Source organism: Mustela nivalis (genome assembly GCF_964662115.1).
Source record: "Mustela nivalis genome assembly, chromosome: 4".
NCBI lineage: Eukaryota > Metazoa > Chordata > Mammalia > Carnivora > Mustelidae > Mustela > Mustela nivalis.
In genome coordinates, this window is record NC_139023.1 from 145,701,746 (window position 1) to 145,716,818 (window position 15,073).

Here is a 15,073-nt window from a genome sequence, read left to right on the forward strand (position 1 = left end):
GATGAATCTATTAGTGGAGGAAAGGAGTACTACCAATGAGATACTAAATTCAGGTACTAAAACTTTCTGAAAATTTTTCCTCCCCCAGCCACCATCAAATTAAAAATAGCTTTTTAAATAAGATAAATACATGTTTATTACGAAAAACATAGGTAAGGGGCACCTGGGTGGCTCAGTCAGTTAAGCGACTGCCTTCAGCTCAGGTCATGATCCCACGGTCCTGGGATCAAGCCCCATGTTGGGCTCCCTTCCAGCAGGGACTCTGCTTCTCCTTTTCCCTCTGCTTGCCGCTCCCCGTCCTTGTGCGCTCGCTCGTTCTCTCTCTGTCAAATAAATAAAATCTTTTTTAAAAAATTGAAAAAAAAAAGAAAATAGTCCGTATTCTCACCATTATATATATTGTCTATTTGTATTTTGGTGAATATCCTTAGACTTTTCTCTATCCATACAGAAATAATGTATAAAAAATATGTAAGATCATAGAAGAGTTATTTAGTACTTTGGTTTTTAAAATTAACCAGAGATAGCTGCAAATAACTGCAAATACGTTTAGAGATACAGCATTTTTACTTGTTGCTATAAGATATTCCAGGATATGGACCATTTTTTTATTTAACTACTCTGTTTTACTAGTGCTGTATAACAAATAACCTAAAACTTAGCGGTATTAAACAATAGTAATCATTTGTATTTCTCGTGATTTCCATTCAGGAATTTGGAAAGATCTTGGCTGGCCATTTCTCTCTAATAGTCTCTCATGCAGCTATAGTCCTATGTCAGTTAGGCTGACCGAGACTAGAGAATCAATCCACTTCTAAAATGGTTCACTCCTGTGGCTGGTAGGTTGGGTCTAGGTTTGTCTACACATGGATCTCTCCTGGGGTCTTCTTGAGTGTATTCATGTTATGGTAGCTATTTCTCCCAGAAGGAATGGCACAAGAGAAGCTGTAGTGCCTTTTATGATATACCTGCAAAGTCTCTCATTGTCACTTGTAACATACTCTGTTGGTTGCAAAAGCGAATCCTAACCCGTTGTAGGAAGAGACTAGTCAAGAGCATAAGTCACCAGGGTAGTTAAATGGTAATGATTTAACTTATTTGCAATTATGAATATTATTATATATATATATAATCCTTGTGCCATTAAGTTTTTCCCTATAGTTCCAGAAGTGAAGTTACTCTGTTAAGGAATAATTATATTTAAAATTTTGAGAGGTATTACCAAATTTCTCTTCAGAAAGGTTATACCTATTTAATTTCCACATAACTCCATGAGAGTACATTTCCCCTACCCTCACCAGTAATTGGTGTTCTTAATTATTTTAATCTTTACCAATATGATAGATTATTTTTAATTTAAATTCAAAGCCAACATATAGTACATCATTAGTTTCAGATGTAATGTTCAGTGATTCATCAGTTGTGTCTAACACCCGTGCTCATTACATCACCTTCCCTCTTTAATGCCCAATACCCAGTTACCCCATCCCTTCACCCACCTCCCCTTCCACAGCCCCCCATTTGTTTCCTAGAGTCAGGAATTTCTCCTGGTTCTTCTTCCTCTCTGATTTCTTCTCATTCGGTTTTCCCTCCTTTCCCTATGAGCCTCTGTGCTATTTCTTATATTCCACGTATAAGTGAAACTCCATGATAATTGTCTTTCTCTGATCGACTTATTTCACTTAGCATAATACCCTCCATTTCCATCCACTTGAGTGTAAATGGTAGGTGTTCATCCTTTCTGATAGCTGAATAATATTCCATTTTATATATGAGCCACATTTTCTTTATCTATTCACCTGTTGAGGGACATCTTGGCTCTTTCCACAGTTTGGCTATTGTGGACATTGATGCTATGAATGTTGGGGTGCAGGTGTCCCTTCTTTTCACTACATGTGTATCTTCAGGGTAAATAACCCAATAGTGCAATTGCTAAGTCATAGCTTAGCTCTGTCTTCTTGAGAAACCTCCATACTATTTTCCAGAGTGGCTGTACCAGCTTATATTCCTACCAACAGTGTAAGATGTTTTATTTATATATTTAACTTGTATCTATTTAATTATTGAGATTGAACAATTTCCTTATGTTTGTTGGCCCATTGCCTTTCTCCTTTTTTGTGTTTATAGACTGTGCATGGTGTATGTCAATTTTGTTGTTTTTTTTCCTTAAGATTATTTATCTATTCCTTTAAGAGAGGAAGAGAGTTGGGGAGGAGAGACAGAGGGAGAGAAAGAGACAGAATCTTAAGTAGCTTCCATACCCAGCATGGAGCCCAGTGTAGGACTCAAGTCTCATAACCCTGAGATCATAACCTGAGCTGAAATCAGGAGTTGGGTGCTGGTAAGCACTGGATGACTGAACCACCTAAGCACCCCTCAAAATTATTTCTAAGATATCATTCCTTTGTTGTGAAATTTAGATGTTTTTCTTCCCAGCTAACTTTTTATTCTTTATTTTTAGCCTTACAGAAGTCTTTGATGTTCATTGTAGTTAAATTTATATTCTTCCTTCATCATTGGTTTAGAAGGTGAACCCTACCAGAGGATTATAAACATGATCTTATATATTTTTCCTAATACTACTTGTATAGATACTTAATTCTTTAATAACTTACTTTTGACTTTAGTATAAAGTTGAAATCTAAACTTTTTATTAAATAATAAGTTGTTGCCATACAAGTTTTTGAAAGCCATCTTTTCTTCACTGTGGCTGTTAGTTTTTCTACTCAATATACATTCTCCCTAACCTTTATTCTGATAGAACTCCAATTTTATTCAACTCCCTACCTTCCAGAAAGTGGCCATGTACTGTCACTATCCCCGTACCCAGGGGGTGAGTACTAATTGAGCCAAACCATTCCTCTTCTGATGATTAAGTGAAGGATGAATATTTAACAAGAGCTTCTGAGAAGGTGTGCTTTATTCTTAAAAAAAAAAAAAAAAGATCCAAGAGGTGAGTAGTATTTTACTTTCTGCCTCTGCTGGAGTGCTACAGCCATCAAGTGACTACTACAAGGGAAGCCAGTTTGGGAATAATGCTAATCCACCTGGAAGAATGAAAAGATGAAAGGACCAATTAGAGAGCATTGAAATTTTAAATGAACATACCCCATGACCTTGTTAACTCAGACATTCCTGTTGCATGAGATGCTGAAATTCCTCATTGTTTAAGTGTCATTGAGTTAGATTTTATGCTCCCTGTAGCCAAAAGCATCCTGACTGGTCCACCTATTGATAATTAAATGCAGTACCATACCATTTATTTAATAACACTTTATACTAGATTTCACTATCTAGAATTATCAGCTGTACTCCTGCCCCATTTTTCTCTTTCAGATTCTAACTTTTCCTATCCTCATGTTTTTCCCCAGAAAAACCTAAGAATTGATTTAATATTTATAGCTTTACTTTTGGGTTTTGTTTTGTTTTGTTTAAAATATGTGGAGCCCAACATGGGTCTTGAATTCAAGACCTTGAGATCAAGACCTGAGCTGAGATCAAGAGTCAGACACTTAACTGACTGAGCCACCAGGCGCCCCCCTCTGTTTTTTCTTTGATTTCATCTGTCAAGTATATTTTTACCATTTGCTTGTATTTAGAATATTTCTTAATCACTGTGTTAAAACACAGATTTGCCTATTATAGATGATATGTATATCTTTTTGATATATAATTTACATACTGTACAGCTAATCAATTTAAGATGTATAACCATTGGTTTTTAGTGCGTTTATGGAGATGTACAACCCTCACCAGTTTTAGAACATTTTTATTACCCCAAAGGCGGTAAGTAGTCACTTCCAACACTCCCCCCGCCACTACTTAGCCCCTAAGCAGTTGTCAATCTACTTTCTGTCTGTATGGATGTACTTACTTTGGGCATTCATATAAATGGAATCATACAATGTAGTCCTTTGTGACCAGTTTATTTCACTTATTTTCATGGTTCATCTGTGTTATGCATATATCAGTGCTTCACTTCTTTCTATTGCCAAATTATATTCCATTGTATGGGTATATCCTGTTTTGTTTATCCATTCAGCAACTTCAGGCCTTTTAGGTTGTTTACATCTTTTGACTATTGTGAATCATGCTATTGTAAACATTTGTGTACATACTTTTGGGTGAACATATGTTTCCATTTCTTTGGGGTATATATCCGAGGGTAGAGTGGCTGGGTCATATGGTAACTATGTTTAATCACTTGAGGAGCTGTGAAATGATTTTCCAAAGTGGTGGCACCATTTTACACTCCCATCAGGAGTGTTTTAGGCTTTTGATATCACTACATGATTTGGGGTTTTTTTTTTGAGCTGGAGTTTTTGTGTGGTAAAATTAAAAAAAAGATTACTATTTTAATCATTCATAAGTACAGTTTTGTAGCATTAAGTACATTGTTGTGCAACCATCACCACCATCATCCACCTCCACAAGTTTTTTTTTTTATCTTCCCAAACTGAAACTCCATACCCGTTAAACACTAACACTCCATTCCCTTCTCTCTGCAGCCCCTGGCAACTGTCATTCTACTCTCAGTCTCTGAGTTAGACTACACTAGCTAGGTCCCTTTTGCGAGAGGAATCATGCAGTATTTGTTTCTTTGTGACTGGTACATTTCACTGGTAATAATATCTTCAAGAGAACCCCTTTTTTTTAAAAAGAGGTTATTGTTAAGTAGTCTCCATACCAAACATGCAGCTCAAACTCACATTCCTGAGATCAGGAGTTTCATGCTACACCAACTGCGCCAGCCAGGTGCCCTGAGAACCTGGCTGTTTGTTTGTTTTAAGAGTTTATTTATGTATTTGACAGACTGACATCACAAGCAGGCAGAGAGAGAGGAGGAAGCAGGCTCCCTGCTGAGCAAAGAGCCCAATGCGGGGCTCAATCCCAGGACCCTGGGATCATGACCTGAGCCGAAGGCAGAGGCTTTAACCCACTGAGCCACCCAGGTGCCCCAAGAACCTGAGTTTTTTTAAAGGCAGTGTTTGATGCATGTATACATCTTTTATGAACTTATTTTATATTTTCTGTATACCATCCTGCCATGTCCTTTTTAAAAACTTTGTTTTAGTATATATAATACTATTTACCTTTTTCCTCTCTAAAGATTTTGAAATTGAAATTCTGTTTTTAATTCTGTTATTGTTCTTTTTATAATTCCCTTCATGTCCTATGCGTCTGTTTATTTATGTGTAGGATATAAAGGAAATTGTATGGTTAGTGGGGAATTCTCTCCTACGCATATTTTATTTAATTCATGTTTTTTTTGTATAAGATGGGATTTCAGATAAAATTATTACTCCTAAGTTATTATCTTTATATAATATAAAACACAGTATGTTTTTAAAAGCACAGTCCCTGGGATCACGCTACCTGTTTGAATCTCAGCTCTGCCACTTACCAGCTGTGTGACTTCACGGAAATTACTTAATCTTTCTGAGTCTCGATTGTTTCATTTGTGACATCAGGATAATCACATTACCCTCCTCATTGCTAGGATTAAGTAATTAATATACTTATTGGACTTAGAACATTACCTGGCACATAATAGTGCTAGGTAAGAGCTTGCTGCTATTACTATCATTAGCATTCTTTTTGAGAAATTATTATTGACATTTACATTTTATTTTATAAACATGTTGATTTATTCTTTTTGACTATTTTTGTTGTTGTTTCTTCCTCACTACCAGTATTTTTATTATAGTTTCTTTCTTGAAGTCTTACAGTCATGTTTAAATCCTATTTTTTTCAGGTGTTGTTCTGTCTTATTTGCCACTGTATTTTTTGTTTCTTTGTTTTCAGTCCCTAGAACATTGTTTGGCACATAACAGTTGCTCAGTAAAGATTTGATGTGTGTAGAGCCCTTGCATATCTGTTAAGCTCTGGTAAAAAGGTGGGCTAGAGAGAGACTGCATGGCAAGAAGAGGAAAAAGAGACTTACTTCCTTGTCTTTGTCCTGTTTGCTTTCCATTATCTCAGCAGTGTTTCTTCACAGCAGCACTTCTTTCCCATAGCTACACCTAAGTCCATTTTGCAGTTTTTCTAACACTCAGTACCAACTTAGTGAAGCCTATGTCAGAAAAGTCAGCACCATAAGCCACTTGGCTCCCATTCCTCAAGAGTTCTGTATACCAGCCCCTTGGGGCACTTCCTTCAGGGACACCAGCATCAGCCAGACAGCTCCCTCCTGCTGCAAAATCTTGGTATAACTTTCAGTACAGTGAGCACTGAAGATATGCTAGGAAAATAACATTGAGTGTACCAGAAATAATGGTTTGTCAAAAGCATTTTGTTATTAAGGAGTTGAATTTAGAATCTTAGTTTTACTTTTTGTTCATTGTTGAAATTCATTATAGTACATTTACCTTGAGAATAGTTTTCTTCTTTCACCCAGAAGATCTTTCTTCCTTCTCTGAACTCCTGTAGTTCTCTGAACTACAAATATCTATTATAATAGTTTACTTTATCTGCTGTAACAAATTACCACACAGGTAGTAGCTTAAAACAACACAGATTTGTTACATTACAGTTCTAGAGGACATTAAATCCAAAAATGGGTCTTACAAATTAAAATCAAAGTGTCAGCCAGCTGGCTTCTTTCACGGGGATTTTTTGAGGGAAACTCTTCCTTGCCGTATCCAATTTCTAGAGGCTGCCTACTTTTCTTGACTTATGGTCACATCACTCCAGCCTGTGCTTCCACCATCACATCTCCTCTTGTCTCTCCTGCCTTCCTTTTATAAGGGGCCTTGTGATTACATTAGGCCCACCTAGGAAGTCCAGGATAATCTTATCTAAGGATCCTTAACTTAATTACATCTGCAAAGCCCTGTTTGCCATGGAAGTTAAGGTAACTGCAGGTTTTGGGGGAAGGACAGGGACATCTTTGAGGTTCCATTATTCTGCTTATCATATCTTTCTTTTATTTAGAATCATTAAATGCCAGAGCTGGCATTTGGGACAGCTTGGATGATAACTTGGATGGAAGGGACACTTGGATGATAACTTTTGCAATTATTTTATACTTGAGCAAACTGACTGAAACAAATGAAGGTTGTTTGTCTACCTCTGAGCATGTTTTAAGGTTAGGAAGAAGGCCTTATTCATGTTTTGTATGCTTAAATATACTTAGAAAAATACCTTGAACATTTTAAGTACTCAATAACTATTTGTTACCTAGTTGAGTAAAAGGCTAGTGATGGAAACCAGATATATCTGGTCCACTTTAAGTTAGTGCTAATGCAAATTTAATAACAACAACAAAAACCACTGACTAAAAATACCACAAGGAGTAAAGATTTATTCATTCTTACATTCTGTAGTTAAAAGGAGATATCATTCAGTCTTAAAAATAATTACCCTTTTTAGGATTCCTTTTCTCTTTATATTGTCCACATCTCTACTTTTGTCAACCCACCCTTCTCTATAAAAAAGAGAATGTAAGAATGAAGAAAGAAGGAGGGAAGGAGGTGGTGGGGGGAAGAAGAGAAAAATGAAGAAGAATGAAAGAAAGAAAAAGAAGAGGGAGAAAGGGAAGGAAAAGAGGAAGACACAGTGGTGTTCACTTAATTGTTTTGTAGAATAATGCGTGGAATCCAGATTTAGATTTGATGCTGCTATTTGGCTGTATTGATAGGTAAACCTAGATGTTTGGTGATGTGTATAGTTTATATGTGTTCAACAATTAAGGTTATTTAGAAATCAATATTTATCTTTTAAAAACTATTTCATAACTTTAGAAGAACTTTTAGAAACTTAGGTTTACCTTTTGACTTTTGATTTTTTTCCCCTTGTTAAAGGATTGTTTGATTAAAATAAAATTAAGAATTAAAAAAATTTATCTGGCATTTCTTATTAAAAATCTAGGTTTTAGATTTAGAGTATCATGCAGACTAGATAAATCACTTACTGTTGTTCAAGAAGCAAAGCTTTGATTTTTTTTTTAATGGTTGTGTTTTTTGTTAATATTCTTATAGTTTTTATAGAATCTAATTTATTATTAAATGTGTTCAGGTATGGTCCTTGAAATAAAGTATACCTGAAGCATAATGTTAGATTCTTTTCCTACTTACATCAACATGGTCTTCCATTGGCTGTATACATGTATACGTGTCTGATTTGAAACTTGTATGTTATACAAGTTTCTATAAACACTAAGACTGCATACATCTATTTTTATTTTGTCTCCTAATGTGGTATATGCAGAGTGCTTATTAGCAAATGTAAAAATGGACCATGATATAAAAGTGCCAAATAAGTGGTAATGGGTTTTTATCATATTGTCATTCTCTCAATGAGCAAATGGTTAATTATAAGTCAACTTTAGAATGCATTTATTATAGTATCCTTAATTGGGTGAAAACATAATCTGACTTCTGTTTTCTTGGCAGCAACTTGAATTGGTGGAACCAAGTGGCTGGATTCATGTACCCTTAACTGATAATCATAAGAAGCCAACTCGCACGTTCATGATACAGATTGCAGTTCTAGCCAATCATCAAAATGGAAGAGACACCCACATGAGACAAATTAAAATATACACACCAGTGGAAGAGAGCTCCATTGGTAAATTTCCTAGATGTACAACTATCGATTTCATGATGTATCGTTCAATAAGGTGACCTTAATACAGAACAAAAGTCATTAAAAATATCTTTGTTTTATCTCGTCAGTAAATATTATATCTGGAATCTTTATTGAAAACATCAGTTATTTTGCAATTTTGTATGCATTGAAGAGTATTTTATTATAACTTTAATAAATGGATTTTGGGTCATATGATTTTTATTTTCTTTAACATATAATGAAGCTCACATATTTTACATTATTAAAAAAGGATTTAAAGCCAATCATTAAATTTTTCATTATATCAAAAGAAAAACAATTGAACTGAAAATTTTAAGAGGTAACATAACTTACCAACTAAGTGATTATTGTGAATGTCCATTAGAGTAATGGTTTATTTCATGTTTGGAAACAATACTATGTTTTATCAATAAATACTATCTTTAATAGGCCAAAATTCTTCTTCTTCTTCTTCTTCTTTTTTTTTTCTTTCTAGAGGAAGCTTATTCTTTTAATACTGGGCCTTTTAAAAAACAATGTCAAAATAGGCTTAGCATTAGGTGTCTTATGAGAACCATTCTGATTTGGAGAACATAGTTAATTGTGTTGTAATTACTTCCATGAAATACTTTTAATCCCAGGGTTCTCTGTATCCTGATACTGGGTCAGAGATTGCCAGTATCATCTGCTATTTATCCCAGTTCTAGTGCTGCTTATAGAACAGTTCAATTCAAATTTGTGTCTGACACTAAAGCATTCCTTGAGGGATAATGTGTCTCATAAAAATTTTTAAAATGTATGAGATTGTTCTTTGTATACAAAAATATTTTAAAGGGGCTTAAATGTGTTTTCTTTCCATGGTTTAAAATGAGTAGATTTGATTCTCTATGGTTTTTTCCCCCTTGTATCTATTAATTTTTAGGAGGATGGTTATTTAGCCACAGAACTTGTCCAGATTAGTTCTTATTTGGGAAAGATACCTTGGTAGTTTTTGTATTGCTGAAGCCTGAAGTCTTCAGACTGAAGTCTTAATCGTAAAGTTTTCATTCTTCTTCTTTTAATTGAAGTATAGTTAACATACAATGTTATATTTGTTTCAGGTATGTAACAAAGTGATTTAACAATTCTATATGTTGCTCAGTGCTCACCATACAAAGTTATTGCAATGTTATTGACTGTATTTTCTATGCTGAACTTTTTATCTCCAGGACTTATTTTATATCTGAAAGTCTGGATCTCTTAATCCCTTTTACCTATTTCACCCATCCCCCTAATCCCCTCCCCTCTGGCAACCACCAGTTTGTTCTTTGAATTTAAGAGTTTTGTTTTGTTTTGTAGACTACACCTGTAAGTGGAAATCAGATGGTCTTTGTCTTTCTCTGTTTGACTTACTTCACTTAGCATAATACTCTCTAGGTCCCTACATATTGTGAATGGCAAGATCTCATTCTTTTTTATGGCTGAGTAACATTCCTGTGTATTTATATAGCACATCTTCTTTATTCATCTGCTGATGCACACTTGGAATGCTTCCATATCTTGGCTATTGTTATTAAGTCTGCTTTAAAACATAGGGATGTATATATCTTTTTGAATTTAATATTTTTCTTTTCTTTGAGTAAATACCCAGTAGTGAAATTGCTGGATCATATGGTAGTTCTTCTTCTTCTTTTTTTTTTTTTTTTTTTGTAAATATTTTATCTATTTATTTGATATAGAGAGTGAGAGAGAGAGCATGAGTGTGGGGTAGGGACAGAAGGACAGGGAGAAACAGACTCCCACTGAGTAAGAAGCCTGATATGGGGCCCAATCCCAGGACCCCGAGATTATGATCTGAGCAGAAGGCAGATGCTTAACAGACTGAGCCACCCAGGTACCCCATGTTAGTTCCATTTTTAATTTTTTGAGGATTCTTGATATTGTTTTCTACAGTGGTTGTATCAATTTACATTCCTACCAACAATGCATAAGGGTTCCCTTTTCTCCACATTCTTGTCAACACTAGTTACTTCTTGTCTTTTTGATAATAGCCATTCTGACAGAAATGAAGTGATATCTCATTGTGGTTTTGATTTGCATTTCCTGGGTGATTAATGATGTCTAGCATCTATTCTGTTGGTTATCTGTATGTCTTCTTTGGAAACATGTCTAGTCAGGTCCCTTTTTAAAAATTATTTAAAAAAAAATTTTTTAATTAACATTATTCGCCCCAAGGGTACAGGTCTGTGATTCATCAGGCTTACACATTTCACAGCACTCACCATAGCACGTACCCTCCCCAATGTCCATCACTCAGCTACCCTATCCCTAACCCCACCCCCAGCAGCCCTCAGTTTGTTTTGTGAGATTAAGAGTCTTTTTTGGTTTGTCTGCTTCCTGATTCCATCTTGTTTCATTTTTTCCTTCCTCCTTTTTTTTTCTTTTAAAGATTTTATTCACTTAGAGCATGAGAGAGAGTAAGAGCACAGGCAGAGGGAAGGGGTAGAGGGAGACACAGACTCCCTGCTGAACAGGAGCCCAACGTGTGCCTCGATCCCAGGGCTCTGGGATCATGACCTGAGGCAAGGTGGATGCTTAACCGACTGAGCCACCCAAGTGCCCCTTTGCCCATTTTTTAATTGTATTGTGTGTTTTTTGGCATTGGTTATATAAGTTCTTTATATATTTTGGATATTAGCTCCTTATTGGATATATCATGTGCAAATATCTTCTTTCATTCCATAGATTGCCTATTTGCTTTATTGCTGGTTTCCTTTTCTGTATAAAAGCTTTTTATTTTGATGTAGTCCTAATATTTTATTTTTGCTTTTGTTTTCCTTGCCTGAGGAGAAAAATCCATAAATATATTGCTAAGGCCAGTGTCCTACGTTGATCCCAAAGATTACTGCCTATGTTTTCTTTTAGGAATTTTATGGTTTCAGGTCTCACATTTAGGTCTTTAATCCATTAAACAGTAAAGTTTAGAAAATAATTATTTGTATGCTTTATTCTGGCAAGAAGTACTAATTTACATGGATAATCTAAAAAAGGTTTTCACTTTTTCACTCAGTAGAATGTTCTTTCTATGAGTTCCACAAAGAGTTTTATTGTTATTTTCATTTTGTTTCTTTGAAGTATGCATGGTAAGTGATCCGTAGGGCCACCAAAAAGTCTGTAACCAAGACTTCATTTGAAATCAGCAAATTAATCCAAACATAGATGTGGGATGCTGGAAATGGTGGGAGAGAGGAAAACACATGGATAGAAATTAGAAGAAAAGGAGGAAGGGGAACCTGGGTGGCTCATTCAGTTAAGCTAACTCTTGATCTCAGCTCAGGTCTTGATCTCAGGGCTTCATGCTGGGTGTGGAACCTACTTAAAAACAACAACAACAAAAGAGAAAAGGAGAGAATTAAGAAAATAATAGCAGTATTCACTAGGTACTGTACTAAATGTTTTGCTTTAGTCTGATAAGGAAAACATTAATGTAAACATAAGGTCTTAGTGTCACAAATCTAATAAGTAGTACAGAAGGCTTGATTAGTAATAATGTTACTACTTGCTAAATGCTTTTTAAATTTTTGCTTAAAAGAAACAAGGAAGTTGACTAATTATCATTACATGATCCACTCTGTTATCTCCTACTAATAGTTTCTTAAGAGCCTCTTTTTTTTTTTAATTTTATTTATTTGACAGAGAGAGAGATCACATGTAGGCAGAGAGGCAGGCAGAGAGAGGGGGAAGCAGGCTCCCTGCCAAACAATGAGTCCGATGTGGGACTCGATCCCAGGACACTGGGATCATGACCTGAGCTGAAGGTAGCCGCTTAACCAACTGAGCCACCCAGGCGTCCCAGTTCAGTGATTTCTTAACAAGTTAAACATATACCTATTATATGATCCAGTCATTTTACTTTTTGATATTTACCCAACAGAAAAGAAAGCATATGTCTATACAAAGAATATATACATAGCTTTTTTTTATATTACCTGAAAACTGGAAACAACCCAAATATTGATCAGTAGAAGCATATATGAACAAATAGTCATATATCCATATAATAGAATACTGTACTCAGCAATAAAAATGAACAGTTAGTACATGCAACAACATGGATAAATTTTCATAAAAATTATGGGGAGAGAAAGAAGCCATACAAAAGAGAGTACATACTATTTGATTCTTTTTTTTTTTTTTTTCTAGAAAATACAAACAAATCAAATGACAGCAGATCCATGGTTGTGTGGATGGGAGTAGAGAGAAGTAAGGAGTCAGGGACTATTTAGGGGAATGATAGAAATGTTCATTAATCTGATTGTAGTACTGGTTTCACAGGTGTATACATGTGCCAAAATTTATCAAATTATACACTTTAAATATGTGCAGTTTATTGCATGTCATTTATACCTCAATAAAGCTGATTTAAAAATAGCATATTCTGCCTGTTTCACATAGTAATCATTCAGAGGTGCTAGATTTGAAATAGTTCTGTCTTATTGAAAGGATCTGAAAATAAAAAACTAAGATTGAAGAGCCATTTTTATAGTTAATGAAATAGTGACAGCATATTAATTCACTCATTCATAATCAGTATATGTTTTTGAGTATTGGACAAATTGTGCAATTATAAGATTTAATTTTTAAATTTCACATGTAATCTAAATATAAGATACTTTCAGTATCAGTTTAGTAGCTGGGGAAATATTGTCATAAGAAATTGTATGAAACTGGAATTTTAAAATACAGTGCTTCCAAATCACTAAGATGTACAGCTGAAACTAAATGTAACATTGTGTGCGAGCTACACTCACATTAAAAAAATTAATTTTAAAAATTAAAAAATAATAAAATACAGCAGTTCATTGAACACTAATAAATACAGAACTCTAAAAAAGACTAGTAGATATTGGGCATTAAATTAGATTTAATAAGGAGATCAAAATAAATCTGATGCAGACCTTGTTTTCCAGTTGCTTATATCATCTGTTAGGGGGAAATAATAGATCTCTCATGAGCCAAATCAGAAATTAGAGTGGTAAAATCTCTAATTGATGGGTAAGTATGTAGAGGAAGCGAAAGTTGACTTTCTGTTCAAGAAGACAGAGGTGAAGCTAAAGAAGTCATTGTGGAGAAAGTGGAGTTTTTTTTTAAAGAAAGACTATTTGTAATATCTAGTTATTTACTTCTCAAGCCTGTTCTTGCATCCAGACTAACATTGTTTTTATGAGTAACAATTAATTTGAAACAGATGATTTGTGTGTTCAGAATTAAGTGATGTTTTGTACATTTACTCTTGTTTGAAAGTTTGCAACAATTAAAACACTGACAATCTTGAAAAGTAATTTTAGTTACCGTGCCTTCTGTTCTTTTAGCCATTATGACTACTAACTTAGTAATTAATTAATGTAATACACTAGATTAATACACCACAGTATAAATTTTTATGAGTGTAAACTTCTAGTGTTCTAGAAACTTGTTATTGCTCTAAAATTCTTAATAAAATCTGGCTTATTATATATTATATTTAATTGAATTCTTGGTTACTAGTTTATTTTGTCAATTACCTTTTAAAAATGATAAATTTTGTAAAATGTGTTATATTAAAGTGTTAGGGAAATAATACTTTGTATTAGTAGTTATGTGCAGACATTTTTGCCTTGAGCATCTTTTAAACCAAGATTATCTTCTTTTGCCCAGATTGTTTTGGCTTTTCCTACTTCTACTGTGACTCCCTAGGTGAAAGTACACTCTTTTTCTTCTGTTGCTGATTCCATTACCATCATTTGTCTTCTTTTGTCCTTTCTGATGACTGGAACCAGTTTACTATTTTGCACATAAAGGCGAAATTACAGTTGGACCAATTTAAAAGTGTTCTACTTATGAAACCTTTTTCTGGGTGAATTTTTATTTTAGGAAATGGTATTTCACCTCATGTATTATTGAAGCTCTATCTCAGTTGTTGTAATTACTGTGTTTGTGGCCATTAGCTTTCCACTGATGCAGTTCAGTGATCATCGTAAAATATTCTTCCACTTTGCATTTGTTTTTCTGATGTTGAGAGTAGATTATGACTCTCTCCCTGTGGTCCTAGAAATAATTTCCCAAACTGTTTTTATAGACTTTATTCTGAGACTACCTCTCCTCTTTACCCTGGCATTCATCTATAGCTGGAGATCCAGATTTTAACAGATCATTTCCTGTTATTACTACAGCAGTATCAAAATACTGATCATTTACCAAGAAGCAAAGTTTCCAAAAGACTGAAGCAGAGAGTTCAGCCAGCTGTTTGTTTTTCAACTGTTAAAATTTGTAAGAATCACATGTTAAATAGATATAGCTACAAAATGAACCAAGGGTAGCCTAGGTGAAAAGAGTATGGTAGGAAGCCATCCAGCTCTTAAGTTATAACACACTCAGGTGTTTACTAAAGACAAAAGGAATTTTGCTACTTTTAAAGTGTGCTTATTTAGGTAGCATTCAGTAACTACTAGGAGGTGCAGGTAACCTGTTCTTTGGAAGTTTTATT

At 34.6% G+C, this 15,073-nt stretch overlaps 1 protein-coding gene across 4 annotated transcripts in view; it reads left to right on the plus strand.

Annotated features, from left to right (window-relative positions):
* ANAPC10 (anaphase promoting complex subunit 10) overlaps window positions 1-14,063 on the plus strand; it is a 110,648-nt gene extending 96,585 nt beyond the window's left edge. For 2 of the 4 annotated variants that reach the window (XM_082728284.1, XM_082728286.1), the window contains one exon: window positions 8,394-14,063. In XM_082728284.1, coding sequence (XP_082584410.1) covers window positions 8,394-8,624 — 231 coding nt within the window. In that variant the 3' untranslated portion in view covers window positions 8,625-14,063. The remainder of the gene's footprint in view (window positions 1-8,393) is intronic. The other 2 variants (XM_082728283.1, XM_082728285.1) reach the window with 1 other exon arrangement.
* Window positions 14,064-15,073: the final 1,010 nt, after the last annotated feature.